At 32.1% G+C, this 27,767-nt stretch overlaps 3 protein-coding genes across 4 annotated transcripts; all 3 read right to left on the bottom strand.

The window, feature by feature from the left end:
• Positions 1-3,381: 3,381 nt before the first annotated feature.
• LOC130903933 (DNA-directed RNA polymerase III subunit RPC3) lies at positions 3,382-12,625 on the bottom strand. 2 transcript variants are annotated; one of them, XM_057816332.1, is made up of 5 exons: positions 12,326-12,577; positions 10,075-10,801; positions 7,962-8,479; positions 7,111-7,172; positions 3,533-3,579 (listed from the first exon to the last, which is right to left on the bottom strand). In XM_057816332.1, exons 1-4 carry the CDS (start codon positions 12,470-12,472, stop codon positions 7,155-7,157), a joined length of 1,410 nt encoding a protein of 469 aa, XP_057672315.1. In that variant the 5' UTR covers positions 12,473-12,577; the 3' UTR covers positions 3,533-3,579; positions 7,111-7,154. The 2 variants fall into 2 exon arrangements, with proteins under 2 accessions (XP_057672314.1, XP_057672315.1); XM_057816331.1 differs by lacking the exon at positions 7,111-7,172 and having other exon boundaries at positions 3,382-3,579; positions 12,326-12,625.
• Positions 12,626-13,827: 1,202 nt separating this feature from the next.
• Positions 13,828-14,658, bottom strand: LOC130903828 (general transcription factor II-I repeat domain-containing protein 2-like). Its single transcript, XM_057816167.1, has one exon. The coding sequence runs from the start codon at positions 14,656-14,658 to the stop codon at positions 13,828-13,830; it is 831 nt and encodes a 276-aa protein (XP_057672150.1).
• Positions 14,659-17,134: 2,476 nt separating this feature from the next.
• On the bottom strand, positions 17,135-21,058 carry LOC130903825 (uncharacterized). The gene is made up of 2 exons (XM_057816164.1): positions 20,913-21,058; positions 17,135-20,801 (listed from the first exon to the last, which is right to left on the bottom strand). Exons 1-2 carry the CDS (start codon positions 21,056-21,058, stop codon positions 17,135-17,137), a joined length of 3,813 nt encoding a protein of 1,270 aa, XP_057672147.1.
• Positions 21,059-27,767: the final 6,709 nt, after the last annotated feature.

Genomic DNA, 27,767 nt, shown 5'->3' with positions numbered 1-27,767 from the left:
GTACAAAAGCCGCTGCCTCTTTTGAAAAAAATAACCAAATAAAAGATGGACCGCAAAAAGAAAATAATGAAATCGTTGAAGATGAGCTACTGGAAAGATACTGATAATATAAGACAACGAAACAAGGAAAAAAACGCAATGGAAATTACGAAAATGGAAGAAACCAAAGAAAAAAAATTAGAATCACAGATCCGGCTTGAAGAGTCTAAAGAAGTTGAAAAAACAAAACAGCAGACTAACAAACCCATTAGAACTGAAATCTGGAATAAACTTGAAGAGCAAAAAGATAAGAAAAAAAATGGTTTGGCTAAAAAGGTTTTTAGTTTTCAATTATTTTTCCATAATTCTCCTTTTTCTTGTATTTATTAGTTCCATAGTGGATTTTTTAATGTTTAAGTACATTTTTTCTTCAACTGTTGAGTATATGCATTATAGGCGGGGAGCCGGTAACACTGAAAGTTCCGTCATAGCGGAATAAAAAAATTTTTATTTAAATAAATATAACATAAGCTCTGTATACGTGAAACATTAAAAAATGAACAAATGTTTTACCGCCATCGCGGTTATTATTTTTTTTAATGTACTCGACGTACCAGTGCGTCAACTATATTAGCATCTACTCCAAAATGTACGATGTTCGATACATTTATTTTGGAGTAACTGATTTTTGTCAAATTACCGTATTACATCAATAATAATTATATTTTTTGTAAAATTACTCTTGTTGATTAATGTTTTTTCGCGTACATAATATAGTTTAGTACAGAGGTGAATCGCAAGAGCTGGAATAGTATCAATAGTTTCTATCACGGGAAATAGACTATACAGGGTGTCCCACTACGAGTTAAAACTAACTGTATATGGCAACATACTTATAGTAAAATAATGAAAATTTCTACGTTTGAGTTTTCGGATACGATCTTTTTAACTAAAATATTTTCATAAATGGCAGACTCCCTATTCTACCGGAAGTCGACTGTAACTTTGTTATTTTAAATAGAACACCCTGTATATTAATACATTTTTGAAATCTACATGAAATTTTAGTATACTGTGGTTTGAAAACTTTTTTCGGAAAATGCATACTTTTTGAGTTTTAACTTTTTTCTAAAAAATTTCACCGTTTCAGACCCATATAAAGATATAAAATGGTTTCTGTTCGGTGCTTTTAGCAGGGTTAGACTTATATGAATCTATGTTGAAAATTTTTTCATTTTATATAGGGTGTGTATAAAAAGTGTTCAAAGTTTAACTTAATGAATATCAAATTTCTTTATTTTTTTAAATAGAACCACCCGGTTTTTTCTGTTTTAATGCATTCAGAAGTAAAAAAATAAGACAAATTCATGTACACTCACCTATACCTAAACCTTACCGTTATCCATGTTTTCTGTAAATTTTTAGAGATGCAGGTGTGGTCTAAATTTTATTTTGAACCGTTGATACAAGCACTTAGAAATGGTATAGGGAATTATACATGAATTTACCTTATTTTTACCCCTGAATGCATTAAAATAAAAAAACTGGGGGGTCATATTTGAAAAAATAAAGAAATTTTATATATATGAAGTTAAACTTTGAACACTTTATACACATCCTATATAAAATGAAAAAATTTTCAACATAGATTCAAATAAGTCTAACCCTGCTAAAAGCACCGAACAGAAACCATTTTATATCTTTATAAGGGTCTGAAACGGTGAAATTAAATTTTTTAGAAAAAAGTTAAAACATAAAAAGTATGCATTTTCCGAAAAAAGTTTTCAAACCACAGTATACTAAAATTTCATGTAGATTTCAAAAATGTATTAATATACAGGGTGTTCTATTTAAAATAACAAAGTTACAGTCGACTTCCGGTAGAATAGGGAGTCTGCCATTTATGAAAATATTTTAGTTAAAAAGATCGTATCCGAAAACTCAAACGTAAAAATTTTCATTATTTTACTATAAGTATTTTGCCATATACAGTTAGTTTTAACTCGTAGTGGAACACCCTGTATATGTTTCTTCTTCTTATTCAGTCTATTGGTTTAAAATGTACTCATTTGCAAACGGATGCTTAATTTACACAAAAACGCAATTCAAAGTTTGAAAAGAGGCTTCGAAAAACACTACAGAACGTATACGAGGTTTGTTTCAAAAGTATTCAGACATTCGCAAATTCTGTAACTCAAAAAGTATGACGATGGTTATTGGGATCCACCTTTTTTCCTTTTTATAGTATGGGTTGAACTTAAGCAAGTTTCCAACCTGCATTTGGGCATATGAGAAGTTTCTTACAAGCATCTATGGTCTAATTGCAGGTATTTCGCGAAACCACAAAGTTTATACGGTTTTTGGCACTAGGATATGAGCGCCATTTTGTGTTTGATAAAAATATAAGTATGTTGGTGAAAATTTTGATACTATATATATACTACGGGGTAGTTCATTTGAAAAAACCAAGAAAAGACTTACATGTCAAATATACTCCTAGTTGATAATAATAATAATTTATAAGAACTTAACAGGTACAACTAAATGTCCCTATCTCTCTTATTTTGAGGAAACATTCATTTTGGTCATATTTTGAGGGTATTTAGCATATATGGTTCCAAAAAATTTATTTTTTATATACTTAACAGGTACAACTAAATGCCCCTATCTCTCTTATTTTGAGAAAACATTCATTTTGGTCATATTTTGAGGGTATTTAGCATATATGGTTCCAAAAAATTTATTTTTTATATACTTATTTTCCCAAAATAATTTATTACAATATCAGATACTTTTGGAGGAAACTATGGCTGGAATAAAAATAAATGAAGAAATAAAGAGAACTATAGATTAAGCTATTTCAGTTTTGAGCGGTAAAAATCAAGTAGACAGACATCTTGAAAAACGTATGATAGCAGCGTATAAAATCTTTGAAAAACGGCGCTTGAAAGAATTGAAAATGTCAAACCCAACTTTGAAATTGTCACAACTAAAAGACATACTTTTGAAAGAATGGAAAACTTCTCCATAAAATCCTATGTTAGAAAAGTAGTTTAAATTTCGAGCTAATGCAAATATATAACAGCAAATTTCTAAAATGAATCATAATATACATTTTTCATTAAATAATATAATTTTTTTATTAAATAGAGCTTTTTAATTTCCAGTAATAGCGCGTTCAAGTTTGCCCTATCCTACTAACTGCGCCAATCAAATATCTCTTACATATATTTCGTATATTTCATATATTTCGTATATTTCGCGGCCTAAGCATACAAATAACTGTTTAATTTTTTTGTTCTTAAACAGAAACCCAACAGATATTGAAAACGAACGGTCGACAAACTAGAATCGGCCCTACCTGGAAAGTGAATTCTTAAATTGATAATTCAAAGTCTAAAATTTAGTATAAAGCCATAAATATATATGATTTATTACTTATATAAAAAAATAACAAAAGTACTAGACACTATACATTAAAAACAATTTTAACAAAAATATACTGTCATCAATTTCTAATTCTACCGTATTCAATTTCTTCATTCCTTTTTCAATTTTTTCCAATATTTCTTTTTCTGGAGGAGTTATCATTTCCTCAATCTGAAAATTAATCGCATAAAATTAGGGTGATTTTACAAATTTTTATTGTTTTGGTTATACCATATATGTAATACTCCTATATGGACAGTTATTATGGGAAAAAATGTCCCTACGTTACGGTGCCGAATATATTCATTTTCTCTCTTGTTCGAGACACTCTATACTGCGCATGCTTGAGAATGCGCAGAACCGAGCTGGCACATCGGAGGATAGAGAAATCGTTATCATTCTGTCTTCCTTAGTCGGAATAGCTTCCATTGTCCATATTACAAGTATTACATATATGGGTTATACCATAGTTTCCTATATGATTGCTTTAATAAATAAAAAAATCTTGTTATGATAATCGTTTAAAAAAAATAACCCGCCACATACATTCCTATTCTACCTATTGCAAATAGTTTATTTAGTATTGTCATTGATGATGCGTGAATTCTGTTGGTGTGTCTCGAATATACAACGAGTGTAGCAGCGGTACGAAGAGAAGGGTTTGGACCTGGTTCAGAACGAGACAGGACCTACAATACCTAGGGATGACCGCATTCTTATTTCTAGTGCTTTACGAAGCCGAAAAAACTTGACGTTAGGAATTTGTTTAATTGAAGGGTTCAATGGAAAAGGCGCAATAATAAAAAGTGAAAAATTTTTTGGTTTTAATGTTTTAAATCATGTAAGAATAACAGACGATAATGTCAGAAACAAATAGTTTTATTCTCAAGTGGTTTTTAAACTACAATTCTAACAATTGAATCAATAATAAGATGGAACAGAAACAGTTTTGTTCGTCAAGGTCATTTGGAACATTATCTGAATCAGATCTAATGCATTCAGATTTCCCTTCAAATTTTGATAAAAGGCGTGGTGAACTGGCGGTAAACAGAGTCAAAAATAATAAATTTTCTACCTTTTCAGCAGTAAATTCCTTTCAATTAGGGTATAAAATATTAAGGTCTTTTTATGCCACAGGTCTAGTTCTGAGAAATTGGCTTCGACATTATAATTTTGTTCTATTTGTATTAGAAGCGGTTTATCTTTTTCCATTCGTATCCAGCACCATCTGTAAAAGATTTTCTGTTTGTTATAACGCTTTCGAGGTTCTTATTACTGAAGAAATCTTCTCTTTTCATTCGATATACATCAAAACGCGGACTTTTCTTTTTCGAATCTTTAATCATGTCTAGTCAATCATCAGGAACGAAAATGTTGACATATTTTTTTGCCTTTTCGCATGAATTATAGCTGTGGCCACGAACAAAAGTTTCGAATTTTCGGACTTTTGTAGGAAATCTGTTAACATTAGTACCATCTTAATATTGCGATTTTGTCCCAAATTCTTTACTATAAAAAGTATCGTGTAACAATTTTTTTTTCATATGTTTGAATATGACGCGATTTCTTGAGTACCTCATGAAGCTTCATTTTCGGCCCATATGTACCGGGTGTCCCAATAAAAATGGCTCTCGGTCATATCTCGGGAACCGTTTATAGTACAGCTTCGGGAAAAAAAAATTATAACAAAAGTGACTTCGAGAAAAACCTGGAAATTATTTACAGAGTTGTAGGTCCACCGATAGAGGGCGTAATTAAATACCAAAAATTATAAAATGAATAATTTACAAATTTTACCTAATTAAGATGCATTTAAACTATGATTATCGTACTCTTCGAGAAATTCAGCGTATATTTGATTGTACAAGTTTTAGTCTATCTCTTTAAATAAAATGTGTGGGGAACAGGAACTTTATTATGAAAAAACGCCTGTAAGTCCAGTTCTTCTTAATCTATCTATGCAAACTTGGTCTTTTTGAAGAGAGCTCATTTCTACCAATATAACAGTTATAATTTCGAAACAACTGAGTAACGTATACGCTAGAGGACGCTATTTATTTATTTTTTTAAATCTAGCCATCTTTGAAAAATGTTAAATGGAAACATGCAGTTTTAATTAAGGAATATAAAATTAGACCAAATTAGCAACAGAATAGCGAAAACCGCATGTCGAAATGAGTAAATTTTAAGCACTTTCCTTTAAACATAAATTACTCCGGTTTGACTTAACGGATTTTAACATTTTTTGACTCCTCAAAATTGTCTTTCCTTGTTCTATTAATAATAGTTCTAATTATTATGTCAATATTACTTATGCTGTCACCGGTAATTTCTTGAAGAGTACGATAATCAAAGTTTAAATGTATCTTAATTAGGTAAAATTTGTAAATTATTCATTTTATAATTTTTGGTATTTAATTATGCCCTCTAGCGATGGACCTACAACTCTGTAAATAATTTCCAGGTTTTTCTCGAGGTTACTTTAGTTATAATTTTTTTCCCCGAAGCTGTACTATAAACGGTTCCCGAGATATGACCGAGAGCCATTCTTATTGGGACACCCGGTACATAAATTCTTTATTTGTAATTTTATCATAAGTTGTCCACATCTGACGTTTATAATATGCGACGCCCGTTTTTAATACCGGCGTTGCTAAAGTCTTTTATAAATCAAGTGGATCATGTTTGGCTTGTTCTGTGTCCCTTTTCACTGTGTACTTTACAACTTCTGCTTTTCTCTGGTGGAGCTCTCTTTCAAAATATATGCGGTTCCTCTGTTCTTGCGATATTAGTGGACTGAAATTTTGCGTTATATTTGTCACATCTTTGGCATGTGCATGGTCAAAATGAAGATTGAATTTTGTATTAAAAACTTCTCTAAAGACAAAGGAAAATAAAAGAACAACCAAGTCGTTTTCACACCTTTGTTTATACAGTGCATATAGCTACCAGTATTAAGCTCCGGTCTTAGATATTTTCTGCTTTTATTATCGCTATCTTTCATTAGCCTGTTCGAGTTTACCTCTCTTATCCTCTAAGTGAGCCCCATCTACAAATATTCTTTTTAGTGCGTTAGTAATAGTACCATCACAGATCAGTAATGTATCTTTAAAATAAGTTTTACGAACTTTTACCTCGACACTATTGTTATTCAGTTTAGAAATTCTTGTGCAATTTCTACTAAAATCTTCAATGGTAGTGTATTTCCTTTTTTTTGAAAATCAATTCTTGTCCTGCCATAAAGCATTTTTAAAGCCCCACGATAACGTGTAAAAATTGTGAATCTGCAACCACATATTTCCCCGATTCCAACGTCTTTGCTTGCACTTTTTGTCCTTTTGCTGTGATATATACCTCTTCTTTCATTCTTTTTAATTTTCTTACAATCCTTTTGTGTTGTTCTGGTCTTTGATTTCTTTTTCTAGAAGGTTTGGCTCTGTTTTCCATTCCAGACTCATTCGGCTGCACCAATACACTAGTTTCATCGGAAAAACAAAAGTACAGCTATACAGTATGTCCAGTATTAAAAATCAAATAAAATTGTAGCCTATTCCTCATCTGTATTAAAATAATGCGAGTGGCAAATATGCCCTCAATAAATACTAAATGCAAACATGCATAAACCACATGTAATTTTTTTTCTCATTTTTGGCTAGTATGAATGGTTTAATGAAAAAGTAAATATCTTATATCTTGTCCTACCTTGTTTACTACGGCTTCCATCTTATGGTTCATAATCTGGATCGTTAGATCTGGCAGAAATGCTGAAAGAAACACTACATTCTGAGTCACTTTCCTCCATATTTGGTGGCTTGGGTAACTATGTCACAAAAATAAACTTGACCCGAGTACAATGCAATAATGCTCATAGATGTCGCTACCTATATAAAGGAAATATCGAATAGGCAACTATTGGCTACCATACGGTAACCCAGTATGAGTAGGTTAAACACAAAATGTAATATTTTACAAGTTTTTTGGTTAGGCACGTTTTCCATTGAACCCTTCGATTTACTTATCGAATTTTTGTTAGGGGCAGCCATGATGTAGTGGTAGAAGACTTGCATAATGTCAAACGACATGCAACATAGAATATTTTCCCATTGGAATAAATTGCATGCAATTACTTGCACCATCTCAAGCTTCCTTTAGCATGTGGTACTTGCGGTAGACAAATTACTCGTATATTAATACACGAGAAATTGACTTATTTAAAAGAAATACTGATAATTAATTGAGGTCAAACTTCTCATTCCAGAGTACCCTCGGATACTTCAGGTGTAAATTTGGTGGGTTATGGGGCATTGAGTCTTTCAATCAACTTGTTCTGGATTAACATTATGCTAAATTTCAGAACTATTGGCCAAAATTAATTCCCTTCCTCCAAAGGTACCTCCTCACAGGGATAGATGTAAGGAATTAACTGGTTTTCGGATTTTGTGACCATTGATACTTTTAATCAACAATTTCCATAAGGATTGAGCAGGGTTTTTTATATTTCTATGCTTTCACCTTGAAAATCTTAGAAATATCTAGTTTTGAATGCATCTCACCTCAGCCAATTGTTCCTCTTCAGCTCCTTGTGCCCTCATTCCTAAAGCTATGGTATCCACTCTTTGTTTTTTTTCTATGATTCTCTTATTTGTAAACTTCTCGTGATTTCTCCTTATCATAACATTATATAGAGTTTTATAACATAATTCTAAAATCATTCTCACTACCAAATTTAAATTTATATGAAAAAGTGTAAAAGATTTATTTGGTCCGCTACCACCAACTGCCGGCTTACGCAGTTCTTGAATCTGCAGAAAATTTTCTTCTAAAAGTTGATAAGTTAATCGCTTGGCTTCTTTTGCTGGTATCATGGCGAGCTGCTGAATCATATCTGGTTCAATGCACCGTTTTAATTTAACTAATCTAAATATTCTAGCAGCTTTTGAATCGAATTTTTCCATCACACATTGTTCTACTATTTCCCATGCAAATTCCGTATAAACTTCTTTTAGATAAATTTGAAAGGAACCTCCACTTGCTTCTCCTGATTTTCTTATTAAATTGCTACTGTCTTGTTCTAAAATAAAAATATATTTCAATATATAGAAAGTGCAACATTTATTAACACGGTCATGTTTCAATTAAACAATAATTTTGATTTGCAGGATATTTAAAGAACTACATCAGTTTTATTGTAATACATCTCATTATTTCTCATCAGAAGTCAGAATTATATAAAATTCAAGGTTTAATTCGGTTAAGCGGACACCCATTTGATAGACTATTATCTCTCTCCAGTAATAAACCAGCATGGTTAATATTAATTATGGATTTTATAACTTATTCTATGCTAGTTATAACGATTATTTCTACTGAGTTAGCAGAAATTGGTGGAAAATGAGCTTGATTCTGACTAAAGATCTTTTCATCTAATGAAAAAGGGTTAACTCCACCTGAAGATAACACTTTGCAACATTAAAAAGTACTCATTCGTGTTTGAAAAACTTCAATGTAACAATTCGAAAAGCTCCTGTAATTTCAGCAAAAAACAGACACAAGTGTTCTATCCATTGGGTCAGCCAACACAGGTAGGACCTGGTCCAATGTTGAACTACGACTCGCCCTTATTCCTGGGACATTAAGGTCCTGTTTTCGTAGAATAGTTTTGTGACTACTCTTAGTCTAACAAGTCTGACACAGATTTTTTGGAAAACTAAATTGTGTGGCTCGGACATCTGGAGCAAATGAATAAAGGAAGAGCCACAAAGGTCTATAGAGGAAGAGTAGAAAGAGGAAGAGTAGAAAGAAAAAGAGTTATTATATGTACCAAAAAAATGTGGTAAGAAGAGGTAGATTAATGCCTAAAGAGAATGATGTGAGTTAATAGTTGGTAAAATAAAACCAGAGAATAGACAAAGTGGAGCTGCATGATAAAGATGGTCCAAGATCCTCTGTGACTGTAGAGCCAATAAAGTAAATGATTTTATAACGAAATTCATATTTTTCAATACTATACAGGGTGATTCATTAAGAATGTCCAATCTCTGAACTGTAGATTCTAGACCTCAAAATATGATGATTCTACTCAACATACCTTATGCAAATATTGCTAATTTCCGAGATACGGGGCGTTCAAAGTTTTCGCAATATTTTTTTTGTTTTCACAATTTCTCTTTGAAAATTGGCAATTTTACGTTTTTTGGCATGAGGAATCATAATTTGCACTCTAATTTAAAATTGCTAATAGAGGGCGCTAGTTACACTTGTTTGTGTTAATTAAATCAAAGTAAACTTTTTTTGGGCTAAACTTACAACTAAAATAATAAAAATAATATTAAAAAGCGTTAAATTCTACAAAAAAAGTTACTCTTCTTTGATTCGTGTAACTCAATCGGTTATCGAGTTATTTGCTTCTAAAAAGTTCAATAAATTTTAATTTTCTCATAAAAAAATTTTATTATTCCTTAAATATGTAACAATAACAAATTTGTAAACAAAAATAAAAAACTTCAAAGCAAATGCTCAAAATGTCCACCATTTACTTCAATACACTTTATGATCCGAATCACCCTGTAGATTGGCAATAACGGTAGTAATATAATTGCAGTAAAACATTTTTTGTGTGTTATACTGGAAATTATTTTCTATTTATATTACTAAAATGTGTCTTACCTATTACACTAACATATTGATCAAAAAATGCATTCAATTGATTCAAATTCTTCTGTTTTCTAGCCACATCCTTTATCTCCAATATAGGTACAGGATTGGAAATATCTGCCCACGGTTGTGTTCTAATATACATTTGTTGCAAAAGTATTTTCACAAACTCCCCAGCATTTTCATCAAATTTTTTGGCAAAAGCAGTAAAAATACTTTTGTCTCGCATATCTTGGTGAAATCTATCAAAGTTAATTTGCCAATAAATATCTTTATCTGGAAAAACCACTTGTTCACCAGACTGTGCTCTTAAGAACAAATTAACATCAATCAAAGGTGGTTGAACATCCACATCTTTGTCATCCAAAACGATTACGGGCACAGGTTTTTCTTCTTGTGTATTTTGTGGGAGCCTGATTAAATATTTTGCATTGATCAATGTGAGAAATTCATTCTTTAATTGGGCAAAAGAAACTGTATTTTCATTATTTTTTGATAACCTTTCGTTTACCTTAAGTAGAGCTTCAGATGCTACAATATAACTTCTTTGTAGATATTCTTCAATTATCATTTCAGAAGTATCTCCAAATTTCTTTTTTATAAGATTTATATATTTAGGATAACGAAGCATAAGTAATACTTTTTCAGGTTTGATGATATAATTTGCCAAATTTTCATTTTGGTTTGGTACAAAAGTTACTAGCTGATATTTAATAAGAATAGTCAAAGATTCTTTCACCTAGAACAAAAAATTATTAGTTTTTTTCTTTGCTTCTTGAGCTAACTGACCAGCACCGAGTGCGTTAATGTCCCCACTGTTTTTGATAGTAAGCATATTTTTTTTTATTTTCTATTTTAATCATTTTATATTTTTTTGTTTGAGATTTTCATTTCCTCAGAGAAATTCCAAGGAGTAAGCAGATAATGGCTCTGTTTCAAAATTAGTTTTTTTTAATCATTTTTGAGAGATTGATAAAAAATTGACGTTTCCACTTAACCTCAGTCTATATCAAAATATTTTGATAAAACTAGACACTTTGCATTATATGAATATACCACATAAATAAGGGGCATAGTATCTAAATATTTCCAACCATACTGAAAACGTTTCTGTTAATAATTCTACAAGTGAATCAACAACAACAAAAAATAAAGTAGAATTATTGGAAAAAAATAGAAATTCTTTGTTATTTTGTGATTTTCGACATTCATTTACCATAATTTTATTCTCTAGAGTTTAGACCACAAGACCTTATCCACTGCTTCATCAAGTCTTTTTTTTTTGGAAACCAAAGTATTTAATACCTGTTTCTGTATTTTAATTAGTGTTTTTGCATGTAGCGGCAAAATTATGATCTCATAGTACAATATTTTAAGAGAAAATAATAAGTTATTATAGCCACTAAACACAAAAAAATTCACAACACACAAAAACCCTGTAAATACATACAACTCCAACCTAATCTTAATCGCCAAGAAAACATTCTAGTTCCACCGTGACCTCATGTGCAAGGCATGTCAGACAAGCCCTTCATGGGACTTGAACTCTTCTGTGGTATCAACTAGAGAACAATGGAAAAACATTAGAAAAAAAGGTAGATAGGAGCGAAATTAATTATTGGGGCAACCTACAGGGCCTGAGACAAGCAAAAACTCTTCTGGGAAACTATAACCAGAGAAGATCTGTTGAATGTATCAACCTAAGTAAGAATAATCTACTAACAGGAGCACTGTCTCCTCAACAAACACCTGAAGATGCTAGACTTAGCAAATAATGTAGCATGCAAATTTTGCTGCACGAAGGACGAAACTTCTATTCACATTCTCTTGAAGTGTGAAACACTACGGAACTCCAGATCACTATACCTGGGAGTGTTTGAAATAGAACAAGATGATCTGTCGCAACTACAGTGTATAAGATACCACAATTTCCATACATGCATACATACTTTAACTATTGAAATTAACACACCAAAAATCACAAAAAGTATATATTTTTTCAATAAAGGTATATATAATTTCTAAAGTAGTTCACAAGCACTTGAACTACAGTTCAGATATTTTGAAAAACATTATCATTATCTTCGTCTGAAATTAGTTTTAATGTTTCCAATAAAATTAGTTTTGATAATATCTATTTGGAACATTCTTAAAGCTATAGATTACATAAGTTGATATTTCAAAATCTTTGCAGTACGACTATAGGTTATTATATTTTATTCTTAAATAATTCTGCAGATGAACTATTATTCATTAATCTTACCTTGGAAAGGGGCAATTCTGTTCTTTTCTTTATATGCAATAAAGGAGCACTGCCGTATTGAAATAAACAAGTTCCTACTTTTTCCACAACAACTCCAAATCGTTCAAGCAATATAAGGCTTACAACTTTACCCAACTGAGAAGACATAATTTTTCAAATTTAAAATGTGTTATTTATAAATAAATAAATTATCAAATCAAATAAACTTTTACATCATTACCGTTCCCAACCTCAAATCTTCTTCATTTTTATTTTATCAACAGTCGCGTCAATTCGGTTATACCCATATATGTATTACTTATTATTATATGTAATGCTTAGTATTATATGTAATACCATTGTATAAAGCAGGGGTCTCCAACCTACGGCCCGAGGGCCACATCCGGCCCGCGGACAGATGTTATCCGGCCCGCGAAGAGCTAGCATACTTGAAAACTCCTTTTAGAGAACATATTTTTTATATCAAATTAAATTTAGTTTTACTGAAGTATTCTAATTTTATGTTAAATAATTATTAATATGACATCTACATTGATATGGTCATGGGCTAACAACTCATAACATTGTTGTAGGCTTATTGTTATTGTTTTTGTGATAAGTTGGATAAAGAAACACATAATTGTAATGAGTAAAGACATGTATAATATGCAGAAAATTTAACTTCAGTATTTAATAACTAACAAATTATTGAAATGAATCCAACAACATTTTATACATTTTAAATAAAAACATAACTTATAACAAGCATAATGACATATGAAATACTAATGAGATTTATGTAATTGAGATTTTCCACTGACAATAGTTTGTAGTTGTGGACTAATTTTACTTGTACCAATTATTAAAAGAGATTTAAGATGCTTATCAGTTAATTTAGATCTGTAAACATTTTTTGTGTAATTCATTTTGGAGAAGGTCTACTCACACAAATAAGTAGTACCAAAAACAGAAAACAGCCCACGAGCAAATTTATGCAAATTATCAAATTATGTCAGTGGAAGACTCTTATAAAATTCCAACAAAGATGAGTTTTGATATTTGTTCTTAATTATATCACTGCACTGTAGATCAATCATTTCCATTTGAAGTTCCTGGGCTAGGGTTTCAAAGTCAGTATCAAAAGGATTCTGAAAAATCTTAATTTGATTCGCAATGGCATCAAAGTCGAAGAAACGAGTATCAAAATTTATTTTCAAAGCACACAAAGTTTCGATTGCAAAATCGATAGGAAACTCAGTCGCAGTGGTGTGGCTGAATATATGTTTTAAAATGTGAAAAACATTTACTTCGTAGTTGTGATTGAAATAGTATCAATTTCTTCCGGAATGATTTGATATTAGTGTATAAATCAGGAAGTGCTGGTTTTCTCCTTGCAATCTCAAATTCAGTTCGTTCACATGTTTTGTCAAATCAAGATAGAATGCTAACTTCCACAGCCATACGTTGTGTTGTAATTCAGTAAGAGGGCGATGCTTTTCATTCAAAAAAATTTCGATCACTGCTCAAAGTTCAAAAAAGCGCTGAAGAACTTTCCCACAACTAAGCCAACGTACAGCAGTATGATAAGGTAAGTCATTTTCTCCAATCTCTTCAATAAATTGTCGGAATTGTCGGTGATTCGGCCCAAAAGATCTGATAAAATTAACAGTTGATATGACTGGTTTCAGAACTTCAGACATATCCAAACATTTTCCGCACAAAGATTGTTGATGAATGATACAATGTAAGACTAATGGTTTTGAACCACCGTCATTTTCTATAGCCTTTGACACAAGAGCGACCACTCCTTTACATTTCCCACTCATGTTTTTGCCTCCATCAGTTGTAATACATTTCAAGTTTTTCCATCGAAGGTTCTTTTGATTAATGGCCATTTCAACTCCTTTAAAAATATCTGTACCAGTAGTTGTGCCATGAATACTATACATATCAAGAAGTTCTTCATGCACTTCATAGCTTTTATCTACTCCTCGAATAGAAATCAACACCTGAGCAGTGTCTGACACATCTGTTGACTCATCCAAGGCCAAAGAAAACCACTCAATATGTCCCTTTTTGTCGAACAGTTGAGAAGATATATTTTCAGCGCTGTTTTCAATCCTTCGAGTCACAGTGTTGGCTGACATACCGACAGTTTTTAATAAATTTACCATTTCAGGGCACATTTCTTCGGCTACTGCAATTATGCATTCTTTGATCATTTCTCCATCGGTGAATGGTTTTCCACGTTTTGCAATTTCAAGAGCCACACGAAAGCTGGCACGAGTTGCAGCCTCTTGTTCAGTTTTGAGTTTTGTAAATGAAGATTGCTGCGATTTCAATCTGCGCTTCATAGCTTCGAATTTTTCTGTCCGCAAACTTCCTGTATATTTTGAGTAATTTTGAAAATGTTTTGTTTCAAATGACGTTAAATGTTATATTCTTTGAGAACAGCTATGCTTTCATTGCAAATCAAACATAGCGCCTTGTTACTGGAATCAATTACGAAATACTGAATGTTCCACTGATCTTTGAATTTTCTGCATTTACTATCAATTTTTTTCTTCTTTTCCATTCTACTAAATCACACACAAAAGCAACAATTCAAATCAAAATACTGTTACAAAGATGTCTTAAACTTAAGCACGCACAAACGCGTTTTAAGGAGGTACGCACTATTTTATTTCACAACAGTGTCATAGGAACTGACTTGTGGTTGTGCCACTAGCCTTCTTATATATTACAATTACTGCCATCTAGTAGTGAGTGGAAGACACCAGAACTTTTTCGAACCAACGAGGTTAATCTGTACGATAGAAGGTACTACCTATTTCCGCTTGTGTCCACCAGATGTCGTGTCACGTTATTACTCATGGCTCGTACTCTACGATTAATCTAGAAATTACAGATAGTGGCAGGAAAATTAATAATATGCAGTGTTGCCGTTTTGCGGACTTTAGTCCGATTTGCAGCCTTTTTTAAACGTTGCGTACTTTTTCGGACTTCTTTTTTCAACAGTGGACTATTTCACTTTTTACCACCGGTATCAATGATAATATGGTTTTGGCCCTTGGAACTTACTGGAGTAATCAGTATGGCCCTAAGGCTGGAAAGTTTGGAGACCCCTGGTATAAAGAATAGGATAGTAGACAGTACATTGTTGCCGATTTTATTTTTTATTACGAAAGTGACACAAATTACCTATTCGATAGGAATCTTTATAATAGATAGATAGGGCGTATTTTGAAATATCATGTTTCTAATAATGTTATAGCATGTATTCATCTCGAACCGAGAATAAACTTAATCTCAGTACTAATTATTTGTCACCAATTTCAATGTATAAAAAAAACATTTTTGTAATGAGTTCGTGTACCACTAGCAAATGAAACATATGATTTTTCATTAATCTGTTAATCTGTTAATCACTTAAATTTGGGATAGAAAGAGGATCCTTGCACAAAGGTATATAAAATATATATATTCTTGGGGGATTGTAATGAACTAGTTGGATGAAGTGGACTGTCGAGTTTGTCGTTCACTACAGCACCCAAGTAGATGTGTTGTTTTCTTCGACGAGGTTGCGGAATGAAGGACCAGTCGTAATTTTAAGTAACGTTTAATAAAAACACTTAAATACGACAATATTACACGTAAATCGATGTACAAAATAAGCAACAAGATAAATCAACAAGAATGTCCACAGTGATATATAGTTGATTACAAAAGATAGCGAAGTTTATATGTATATTTCTCCGGGTATACTTGAACGAAGTAACAGAAAATTGCACGTTTTATGTTGCGTCGTAACGCGAGAGATATTTTGATTATTCAGGTAAATCGTAATTTTGCCCGTTTGTAAGGTTAAGATTTTTTATGATTTGATAAGTGAGAGAGAATCGTTAAGTTGATTTAGATATAGTTCGTTAGTTTTAACGCGCACTGTATGTTTAGTTTCTGTTTACTGTGGATTCTTTTTTCTCACTGTTCTGTACTGTGTTACTTTCTGCTCTCTTACTGTCTCGTGCATGAATGTTAAATTTTATTTATATGGGCTAAAATGGGGGTTAAAAGTATCCCAATATCGTGGTAATATTTTGTGTTAATTGCCGTGAAGCAATAAAAAGAATCTATATTTTTCAAGCAGATTTTTTTGAAATTTCTCTTTTGTTTGTATAAGGGTTGACCAGATGAGCTTGGAATAGTTTGTAAAAGTATAATGAAGGTTTTTAAAAGTTTTCAATAGTAATTGCTTTTGTGTTTATTTGAGAGAAAGTTATTAGTGACACTTTAGAAATTTAACGATTGGTCTCTTGCGGAGAGAGAGTTATTTATTAGGGGTTTAAAGGTACAAAGGACATTCGACATTTGTCATTGTCTAAAATTTCATAAAATTGTGAAAGTCTTAACGATTATGGTATTTACCATATGTTGAATCGCAACATTCTCCCGCCGGAAATGAAGTCTCTGCTTCATTTAAGAAAGAAAGCGCGATAGCGGGAAGATAGGGTGTTTTTGGTCAAAGGATATTTCAGCGTTTTCCAGTCTACCTCCGACACGGAGATAGCCGGATGTATCTAGAAATGGTTTTAAGGATATAAGTTGTTTATTTGATAAGTTTTCATTTTTTGAAAGTTCCGCTATTTCTATTGAAAAGGACTGATTTTGAACTTTTTTGATAATGAAGTTTAATGATGAATTTAGTTCCCTGACTGACAGAGGTCCTTTGAATTGACTTTCTTTGTTTCTCGAATTGTGTGTAAATCGTAGGACGTACGCCACTGTGCGATGTAATTTGGAAAATGAAGAGAAGCGTGAAAAGGTGTTTTGTCATAAGTTACATTGTTCGGAAATGGTTGGCAGGGATACCTTTCTTTCCTCAGGTACGTTGACGAGATTCTTATTAATCTCGTATTGGGGGAAACCTGAACTGAACTCATTGAGGAATTTGGGTCCATTAAACCACATGGAGTAGATTTCAGGTGTGAATTTTCCACGCGACAGCAGGTCAGCGGGATTATCGCTTGATCCTACGTGCCGCCATTGGAAATTTGTTGTTAGCGCTTGTATTTTCGCTACTCTGTTTGATACGAATGTCGACCATCGACTTGGGTGGCTTTTGCACCAACACAGTGCAATTTGAGAGTCCGTCCATAAGTTAACTGAGTTTATGTCGACTTTAGGTTCCAAAATGTTTTTGACTCCTTGAGTCAGGTTCGCGGATAATAGCATTCCACAGAGTTCAAGTCTGGGAATTGTGATAGTTTTCAGAGGTGCGACGCGTGATTTTACTGATATCAGTACACATGAAACTGTTTTATCAGTGTAGATAGTTCTAATGTAGACACATGCGCCGTACGCTTCAGTACTCGCATCTGAAAGGGAGTGAAGTTCGATTTTGCTTATTTCTTTGTTATTGAAGATAAGACGAGGAATTTTTAAGTCCTTGATTTGGCAGATGGTGCTTAGAAATTCTTGCCACTTCCTATTTATTTCTTTGTCGGTGATCTTATCATCCCAGTTGCACTTTAATTTCCAGATTTTTTGCATTAGCATTTTTCCCTTAACGATAGCGGGGTTTACAAACCCCAGAGGATCGTAGCACTGTGAAATGTGTGATAAGATATTTCTCTTGGTGATATTGTCCTCACTGACGAGTTCAGTGGGTACCGATATTTGGAACTCATCACTTATGGGATTCCATTTTACGCCTAAGACTTTAGACGGAGATTGATCTAAATTTATGTCAAATTCAGTTATTCGAGTCTGCGATATCTTTTTTAGAAAGGTTTGAGAGTTAGATCCCCACTTGTGCAAGTGGAAACCAGCTGGTTCAAGCATTGATTTAAGTTCCAAATAGAGTTTTTCAAGGGATTCGGTTGAATCACACCCTGTTAAAATGTCGTCTACATACGTCTGCGTAAGAACAGCGTCGGAGGCTAGAGGGAGATGTTTATTGGTACTTGCAATCTCATTCAGAACTCTCGTTGAGAGGAATGGACTACAATTCATACCGTAAGTTATTGTTTGTAATTCAATGCATTTTAATGGTTCTTTTGCTGAGTCTCTCCACAAAATATTTTGGAGGAATAGGTCTTTGGGATTTATTCGAATTTGTCTGAACATTTTCTCCAAATCAACTATCAACGCGTATTTGAAGGTTCTGAACCTACACAATATGTCGTATAGGTTGGGTTGAGTTTGATAACCTTTGAGACAAATGTCGTTTAATGAATAACCAGAGTTGGTTTTACAAGAAGCATCAAATACGACTCGCAGCTTAGTCGTAACTCGGTCTTGTCGATAAACTGGCAAGTGAGGGATAAAATATTTGTTTTCGCAACGTGAATTTTGCGACGATAGTGGTACATATTTCGCATGTCCTAGAGATAAGTATTCATGAATAAATTTCTTATATTCCGAATAGAGGTCGGGATTTTGTTGTAAGCGTTTTTCTAAAGAGAAAAATCTCTTTTCGGCAACTGCGAGGGAGTCACCTAACTTTTTGTGTTCTGTGACGGACTTTAACGGAATATCCACTTGGAAATGTCCGTTCGGGAGAATTTTAGTTGTGGTTTTGAAGATGAATTCTGTCAGTTCATCTTCGGTTGATAGAGATTTTAGGTTTGGGAGTTCTTCGATCTCCCAGAATTTGCAGAGAGTGTTTTGTAATTCAGTGTCCGGGTTAGGGTCTTCGGTTTCACTGGCTACATGATGCGAGATAGCGTGTGGGTTTTTTGATTCTTGTTGGGAGTTCAGTCTTCCCGAGATAACGTAACCCAAATGGGTATTAAAGAGAGTAGGTAGGCCGTCACCTAGTTTGATGAGACCATAAGTTAACAATTCATAATAAACATCTGCTCCTATTAACAGATCTATTTTACCGGGTGTGGCAAAAGTTTTGTCAGCTAATTTGTTCACAATCCGCGAAGGAATTGTTATGTGATCTACATTCACTTTCACTTGCGGAATAGTCGTGGTAATTTTTTCGAGTAAAGCACAAGAGATTTCGAAGTTCTTCGAGGGGTCAACATTTGAGTGTAGCACTATGTCCAACATTTCGTTAGACAAAGTACTAGTTTCAGATATACCTGAAATGTTTAAGATTTTCTTATACGGGGTGTAGTTGAGTTTTTGTACAAGTTCTTTGCTGATAAAGGAACTCTGACTTCCATTATCCAGAAGAATTCTTACCTTAATAGGTTGATTCTGTCGATTATAAATTGTTGCTTGTGCAGTTGCTAACAACACTAAGTTGTTTTTTATCGAGAGAGCTGATAGGCTAGTTGAATTTGGACGCGCTTGATTTTCTTGGATGCTTTGAGATGTGGACGGCCTGTCCTGAATTTGAATAGGACTTTCCAAATTAAAAGTTTGAGGGTTTTGTTGGAAATTCGAATTTAGCGACCGAGAATTGTCTGAGTTACTATGTGGATTGAAATTGTTATTGCACGAATGCCTTTGTTCTACATTGCGTGAGTTTTGAAAATGTAAAAGAGAATGATGTCTTTTATGACAATGGGAGCATGATTTCTGTGACAGACAGGTTTCAGCACTGTGTCTAGTGCCTAAGCAGTTTACACACAATGTTTTGGTTTTGGCAAATTCATTACGCTTAGTAATGGGCAACGATAGGAATGTTTCACAGGTATAAATTTTATGTGCAGTGTCTGAACACATAACGCATCCGTTCATGTTTTGATTTTGTTTAATCGAATTATTCTTAAGATGAGATGATTGATTGTTTGAGTTTTTATTGAACTTTGGTTGTGATTGCGAATGAAACGCTACTTTACTTTGTGACCTCTTGTGCGAAAATGAGTTTTGCGAAGTTTGCGATTGGCTAGTTTTACCAGTGGCATTGTCGAGTATTTCAATTTCCTCTTTAAGAAATTGTAAAAATTCATCTACTGTTGGTAAGGTATCCCTGTTCCTGCATTTTTCAAACTCTTTTTTGAAACCATAATCTAATTTTTGTTGATAAAGATAAGTTATTAATGCCTCTAATAAAACTTTGTGATCAAGCTCAAGATTCTGTAGGAGTGTCCAGTTACGCCTACAGATAGTAGCAAATTTTGAAAGTTCGGTAGGATTGTGCTTACTTAACTGCGGTATGTTCAATAATTCGGAGAAATATACATGTACAATTTTTGTTTTGTTTTCATAAGTTTCTCTTAACAAGTTTATAGCTACTTGCAAGTTTCTATCGTTCACTTGTAAAACGTCTACAATATGTAGTGCATCACTTTCTAAATAGCTTTTTAAATAATATAATTTCTCAGCATCTGATTTTAGTTGCGGATTTTCGAGAACACTAGTTTTGAACAAGTTGTAAAAACTTTCCCATTCAGTGTGATTTCCTGAAAACTTTTTTATTTTTATTTCAGGTAATCTAGTACCTGAGTTGTGGTTTGAATCTAATCTGTTTTCCCTAACTGACTCATTACAACTACTTTCAGATATAGTTAATTTTTTGATTGCTCTAGCTAATTGACTCCTAGTTTTACGATAATAAATTTCTACTTTGTTCCTATCTTCTTGATCTGGAATTTCTTTTTCATTTTTTTTGGGTGTATAACTTTCTATTTTATTTTGTGTGATTTTATACTGTTCAAAGTTTTTGATAATTTCCTCTTGTAGAATTTCCAGATCAAAGACATCTAAACTATTTAATTCTGATTCTAATTGTTCAGTTATTCTGGTGATTTCACCTTTAATAGATTCACGTTCGCTGATTAAATGTTTTAAATCCATTGTTGTTTGTTTATTTTAAGTTTAAGAGCGAAAAAGTTAATGATATTTTTATCGGATATAATCAGATGCTGGGAATGCTTTATATATTATATAAATCAGTGTTTTTACAATTAAATATATAGATATAAAATTGAATAATATTGCAAGCAATTTTTCAACAGAGTTTAAAGATAAATGTCTTTTTCTTAAGTTTTCTTGAGCGAAATGTTGATGAGTAATAAATTGGAATAAACTGACCTTTTCCAATCCAGCGATGAGAGATACCTGCGGTTTCTTGCCTACAGGTGTGAGTTTATAGATGATTCGATCGGTTGTATGTTTCTGATGGCACACTCGATGACTTGTTCTTTTCACTTTCTTGCACTTTGCTTAGCGAGAGAGTTCACTTTGCTTAGCGAGAGAGATCACTTTGATTTACGTGTATGAGATTTTGTTTAGTTTAGAGTTGCACTGGTTTAGATCCGGCTCGAAGGACCAATCTTGGGGGATTGTAATGAACTAGTTGGATGAAGTGGACTGTCGAGTTTGTCGTTCACTACAGCACCCAAGTAGATGTGTTGTTTTCTTCGACGAGGTTGCGGAATGAAGGACCAGTCGTAATTTTAAGTAACGTTTAATAAAAACACTTAAATACGACAATATTACACGTAAATCGATGTACAAAATAAGCAACAAGATAAATCAACAAGAATGTCCACAGTGATATATAGTTGATTACAAAAGATAGCGAAGTTTATATGTATATTTCTCCGGGTATACTTGAACGAAGTAACAGAAAATTGCACGTTTTATGTTGCGTCGTAACGCGAGAGATATTTTGATTATTCAGGTAAATCGTAATTTTGCCCGTTTGTAAGGTTAAGATTTTTTATGATTTGATAAGTGAGAGAGAATCGTTAAGTTGATTTAGATATAGTTCGTTAGTTTTAACGCGCACTGTATGTTTAGTTTCTGTTTACTGTGGATTCTTTTTTCTCACTGTTCTGTACTGTGTTACTTTCTGCTCTCTTACTGTCTCGTGCATGAATGTTAAATTTTATTTATATGGGCTAAAATGGGGGTTAAAAGTATCCCAATATCGTGGTAATATTTTGTGTTAATTGCCGTGAAGCAATAAAAAGAATCTATATTTTTCAAGCAGATTTTTTTGAAATTTCTCTTTTGTTTGTATAAGGGTTGACCAGATGAGCTTGGAATAGTTTGTAAAAGTATAATGAAGGTTTTTAAAAGTTTTCAATAGTAATTGCTTTTGTGTTTATTTGAGAGAAAGTTATTAGTGACACTTTAGAAATTTAACGATTGGTCTCTTGCGGAGAGAGAGTTATTTATTAGGGGTTTAAAGGTACAAAGGACATTCGACATTTGTCATTGTCTAAAATTTCATAAAATTGTGAAAGTCTTAACGATTATGGTATTTACCATATGTTGAATCGCAACATATATATATATATATATATATATATATATATATATATATATATACTTTCCTTTGGTGACTGAAATAATATGAATTTGCGATTTCAGAGCCTCGGTCATGAATGTATTTTTGAAACATTCATATTTTGATGATATTTTGAAGACGCGAAAAAATAAGTCCTGGCTATATTGTATGTTTTTTTAACTTTCACTTGATTTATGTAATTTATCCATTTTCTCCTTTCTTCCTGGGAAAAATATTTCTGATTTGGTTCCGCTTTCGTACTGTATTGATATATTTGATAAAATCAAAAACAATAACTTGTAAAAAGTTCTAACTATACTAATATTTTAAAGGTAACGAAATGAAATATACTAAATGTATCATAATACAATATCGTACTAATAATTCAATTAATAACATTGTAGAATTCTTCAATTGTGCAATATGTCCTTTCTTGAAGAAATGCCGTCGTCGATATTCGGAACTTACTAAATCTATTTGTTGCTTATAATTCTAAAGATACCTAGATGATAATTTTTTAGCATGAATGTTCTAACAGGTCAGAGATCGGTTGGGCAGTAAACATCTTATGGCATTACCCAATGCTTGGACTTTCAGTTAAATTGTAAACAGACGGATTTCAATATAGATAGAGTAGGATGAGTTAAATTTTTTATTTTCAATACAATGTGAAGGTATTGTATGTGGGTATATCGTAGAATCCTGAAGTCCATGGACTGCCAAAGTGAGGAATGAGGATATTCTCAGACCATGAACTCTTTAACATCGTGAAGAAACGAAAGATTGCATATTTTGGCTATATAATGCGAGGCCATAAATATCAATTCCTTCAGCTGATAGTCGAGGGCAAGATTGAAGGCAAGAAAGGATTGGGACGGAAGAGGATGTCATGGTTGCGGAACGTGAGGCAGTGGACGAGTATACAAGATATTCAGACATTGATCCATACCGCTAGAGATAGAGAAGCCATGAAAAATGTGGTCGCGAACATCCATTAATGGATATGCATTAAAATAAGAAGAAGTGAAGGTATGAAGTACATTATGAATAAATTGAAATAAATGAATGTAAATACAAAAAATGTTAGATTTTGGCATACGCGTCAGGAATCACGGATTTTTGCTCTGAGGTAATTGCATCCTTCATATTAGATAACTAAATAAAACACTCAAAATTTTAGTAAATGAATTTATTAGAAATATTAAATAAAGTAACAATAATAACTACACTTTTTATGAAATTGTTGATATAAAATTATAATAATTATAGACTGAGCGTTTGGAAAAATTATCAAAAACTACAAGTAGTACGGTCCTGTATATATTCCTTGTGCATTTTACAGCTACAACATTGTTAGTGGGAAATTCGAATGGCCAACAAATTGAGTAAACTTATTGTAATTTTAAAACTTTTTTAAATTCTCAAAATGTTTGTTAAAAAGTATGATAGTGTTGCTTCGGAACATTATTCACATTCTATTATTTTTGTTTCCTGAAAATTATTTTTTTTATAACCAGTACCCGACCCATTTGGACTGTGTTATCAAGTATCAAAGTAGCTCTTAATTTTGACTACAGAAAGAAATGGACAAAATCCACTAAACGACCTGAATCTCCGTTAAGAAAACTGTAAAACCCCAAAAATGTAGTACATGTAGAATCTACTCGCGATGACCTCTAGATATTCTTGGGTCAAGTAATCACATTTACTATTAAAACATCTACTAAAAATTAAAACGTTGATTATTATTCTTTTTGTTGTTGAAATCAAATCACAATCCACACAAATATTTCAATATTCACCTTTTATCAAAAATATAATCTTCTGTGAATGGACCTTGAAAAATATACGACAATTTTTTGCATCAGTCTTAAACCATCTTATTATATATAATAATATATAATATTATTGTTGTTCTAGTTTTCGAATTTTTTCATTAATGTCAGCTAGGGACCAACAATTTTATAAAACATAACGGTAGCTGGATCAACGCTACTGAAACGTTGACATAAAAAAGATTGTGTATTGATTTACAAAAAAAAACAGAAAGAATATACCATAAGAAACATACAAAATATATTGGTTGTTCAGTATTGCTGAATTATTGATAATTTATCCTTTTTTTTTGTTTGTTAGTTTTTAATGAACTTGAAAAAGTTTTAGAATATTTGAAAATCTGAGTTCGCAATAATAAATTGAAAATGTATTGCCTATGATCACAACAGTTGCATTAAGAAGAATATGACACCCCACCATTCGATACAAAGTAGGCAATGGGAATTTTCCAGTTGCTATAGATTCCTCTGATCATGAGAACTAGAGCTTCACTGGCAGGGAAAGGCTTTCTTCCAAACTCGCCCAGATCTTCGAAACCCTCAATCAAGATTCCTCTTAATAGATATTTCGTCGAACATCAGAAAACATTTCTTCTCGTAAGGAAGCATCGTTCCGCCTTTAAAGTAAGGTGCATAAAAATTTTTTTTGTTGAATCCAGGTTTGCAACGGAAATTGGCAACCCGTGATTTCACTGTTGATATTGCTGGCAAAATAAACCCTTTTATTTTATTATTTTATTATCTGTGTGTCTTAGGTCCTTTATAAAATAATGACAGGACAGTTTTCTTTTCAGATAGTAACCATGGGGATTTCATCTTATGTCGTAATTGCATATTCACAAGAGATTTTGAAAAATTCGTGAGAGTTCCTTCTCCATACAAAACGTTTGCAGAAAGTTGCGTTTTCATAATCCTTTTTTTGTAGGTCTCAATTGAGTATTCAGGTTATTGACTTTTTTCCTAGCATTGGTTAGTTCCTTTCTCAACCGTTCATTTTCTTCTTGCAATGACTGCTTCCTACCTCCAATTCCCATAGAACAATATGGAAGGTTCTGTGTAACACTTTCAACCACTCTTCATCTTCATGGTTACTAATAGAACTATCTGTCATGTCAATGTTTCTGGAATAAATCGGGGCAATAAAATCACTATTTTAATATGTTTGTGGATGTGAGGAACCATTCAATTGGATTATTTGTTCATCCAAATTTTCCCTATCCGATTCACTTTCTGAACCTTTATCATTTTTGTAACGGAATGGTACAGCAGTACTTTGCAATCTTTTAGATGGACTAATATTTTTATTGAAGTGTTTAAAAGCATCACTGACTAGCCGTGTCAGCATTTAGGCTGAAATACGAGTTTTTTGTAATCGAACGTTTGTTGACCGTTTTTATATCTACTGTTTAGTTTTTCGTTCATGTGTATGTTTTGCTAACGACAAGAATGACGCTCTGTTCTTGTTTAAAGAGGTCTAAAAAGTGTATCGTATTTTTACTAGAGTCAGTCGGTTATTTGCTTTTCTTGTAAATGTTCGAGTTACGAGTTTTAATTAAAGTATTCAGTTTTCACAAGTTTATTATTTACTTCACCTGATCCACTTAAAAATTTTACAACAATTTTCACTGAAATGTTTGCTGCAGATCAGCTTATTTCCTATTGATTTCTGGCTTAGGTTTGCCAAAATAGCATTACCTGAAATAAGTAACATCAATGTTAACATACATATTTATTGCAATGGTTATGGTAAAAACTTTATTTCATTTCAATAACGGGCATAAATGGAATAACAACTAGTAGTACCCTTATTTGGAATTTCTCTAATTGTATCTTATATCATCGTCGGAATGACAGCATTATCCCGAATTATGTAAGATAATTCCATACCTGTGTATCATTCTCAAAAACAACTACACATAATTGAAATTTCTTGGTATGCTCAAAACAACGGGAAAAACACTCTCATACTTATCTTTAATAAGGGTTTAAAATCAAACAAAAAAGTCCATTCAAAAGAATTTAACAAAACCAGAAATAAAAAATATACAAATAAGTATATATGTACCAAAGATATTTAAATTATCTGATTTTAATATAACTATTATATTGATTGGCTTTGTATTGAAAGTTACGGATCAATGCGAAAATTTGGATAAGACCAATAAATAAAAAAACTCTTTCTAATAAAGAAAAAAAATTTGTCCTATCAACTACTACTAAAATACCTACTTATAGTCGTTTTGTCAATTTTATCATTGTGTAAAGATATTTATACAATGGCCTCATTCGATAAATGTACCAAATAACCCAGGACCAGTCATGGTTTCACATTGGAGAACCAAAAGTTATAATAATCGAAAATATTATTTATTGTATTATATATTCATAATTTTTTGATTGACCACAAAATAATATAGAAATGTTAAAACTGAGCTCATTGTTGAGTTAAATATATTTATATTACTACTGGTCACAGACCAGTGCTACTGTGCTACTGGTACTATTTTAACAAAATGATTTTATTATCAAATCTGTTATAGGTAAATCAAGCATGAGTCATATATTTTTGAAATTATAACCTATTAAAGTGCAATACAAAAAATAAACACCATTTAAAATATATCCAAGGCGTCATATTTAATATAGTTATACAAAGAAGACACCAACTACTAAAGTTGAAAATATAAATTGCTCTTCTCCAGAATTTTTTATACGTAACATTTTTTAAAAATAATTAATTTGTTCTATAGTTTTAAATAGGCTATTTCTATTATCACTGTAGGAAGTTATGGATAGGTAAATCGTGAAATAAATAACTAACATCAATATTTGTTGTGTGTAATGTATTGTGTATAATAATGTACTTGAGGAGCTTGTTGCTACCTTCAACTTTCACAAATTATATTTTACAATGAGACCATAAATGCTTACAAAATCATCTGTTTGTTTAATGGTATAATAAAAGCAGGCAAAAGGTCTACTTATCTGTACCAAGTATGTATGGTCATAAAAGCGGGTACTTACTAGCAAATAAAATTATCTCTTGTTAAATATGTTTTTTGCAATATATATAATAAAATTGAAACTAAAATTCATTTTTATTGAAAGTATTCAACAATCAGAAGATGGTGGCATTACTATATTCTTACCCTTCATAGATACGAGGACAAAAATGAACAATAGACAAAAATGGTGATTATATTATGGAGGGACATTACATTGGTTAGAAAAGCTCTTTTTTATATCGAAAACACCAGGTAATGTTTAAAGTAAATCTCTTTTTGACAAAATCAAAACGAGTATCTACGACAGAAAATTATTTAAGAATAATCATTGGTGATGTTAGTTATTCGAGATAAGTGTGCTATATCGCTTAAATTGACTAATAATTATAATAAATAAGCATATCGTCATTAAAAACCTATATGTTTGC

The sequence above is a fragment of the Diorhabda carinulata genome, chromosome 2 (genome assembly GCF_026250575.1).
Source record: "Diorhabda carinulata isolate Delta chromosome 2, icDioCari1.1, whole genome shotgun sequence".
NCBI classification, from domain to species: Eukaryota; Metazoa; Arthropoda; class Insecta; order Coleoptera; family Chrysomelidae; genus Diorhabda; species Diorhabda carinulata.
This window is presented reverse-complemented; position numbering and strand designations above follow the sequence as displayed.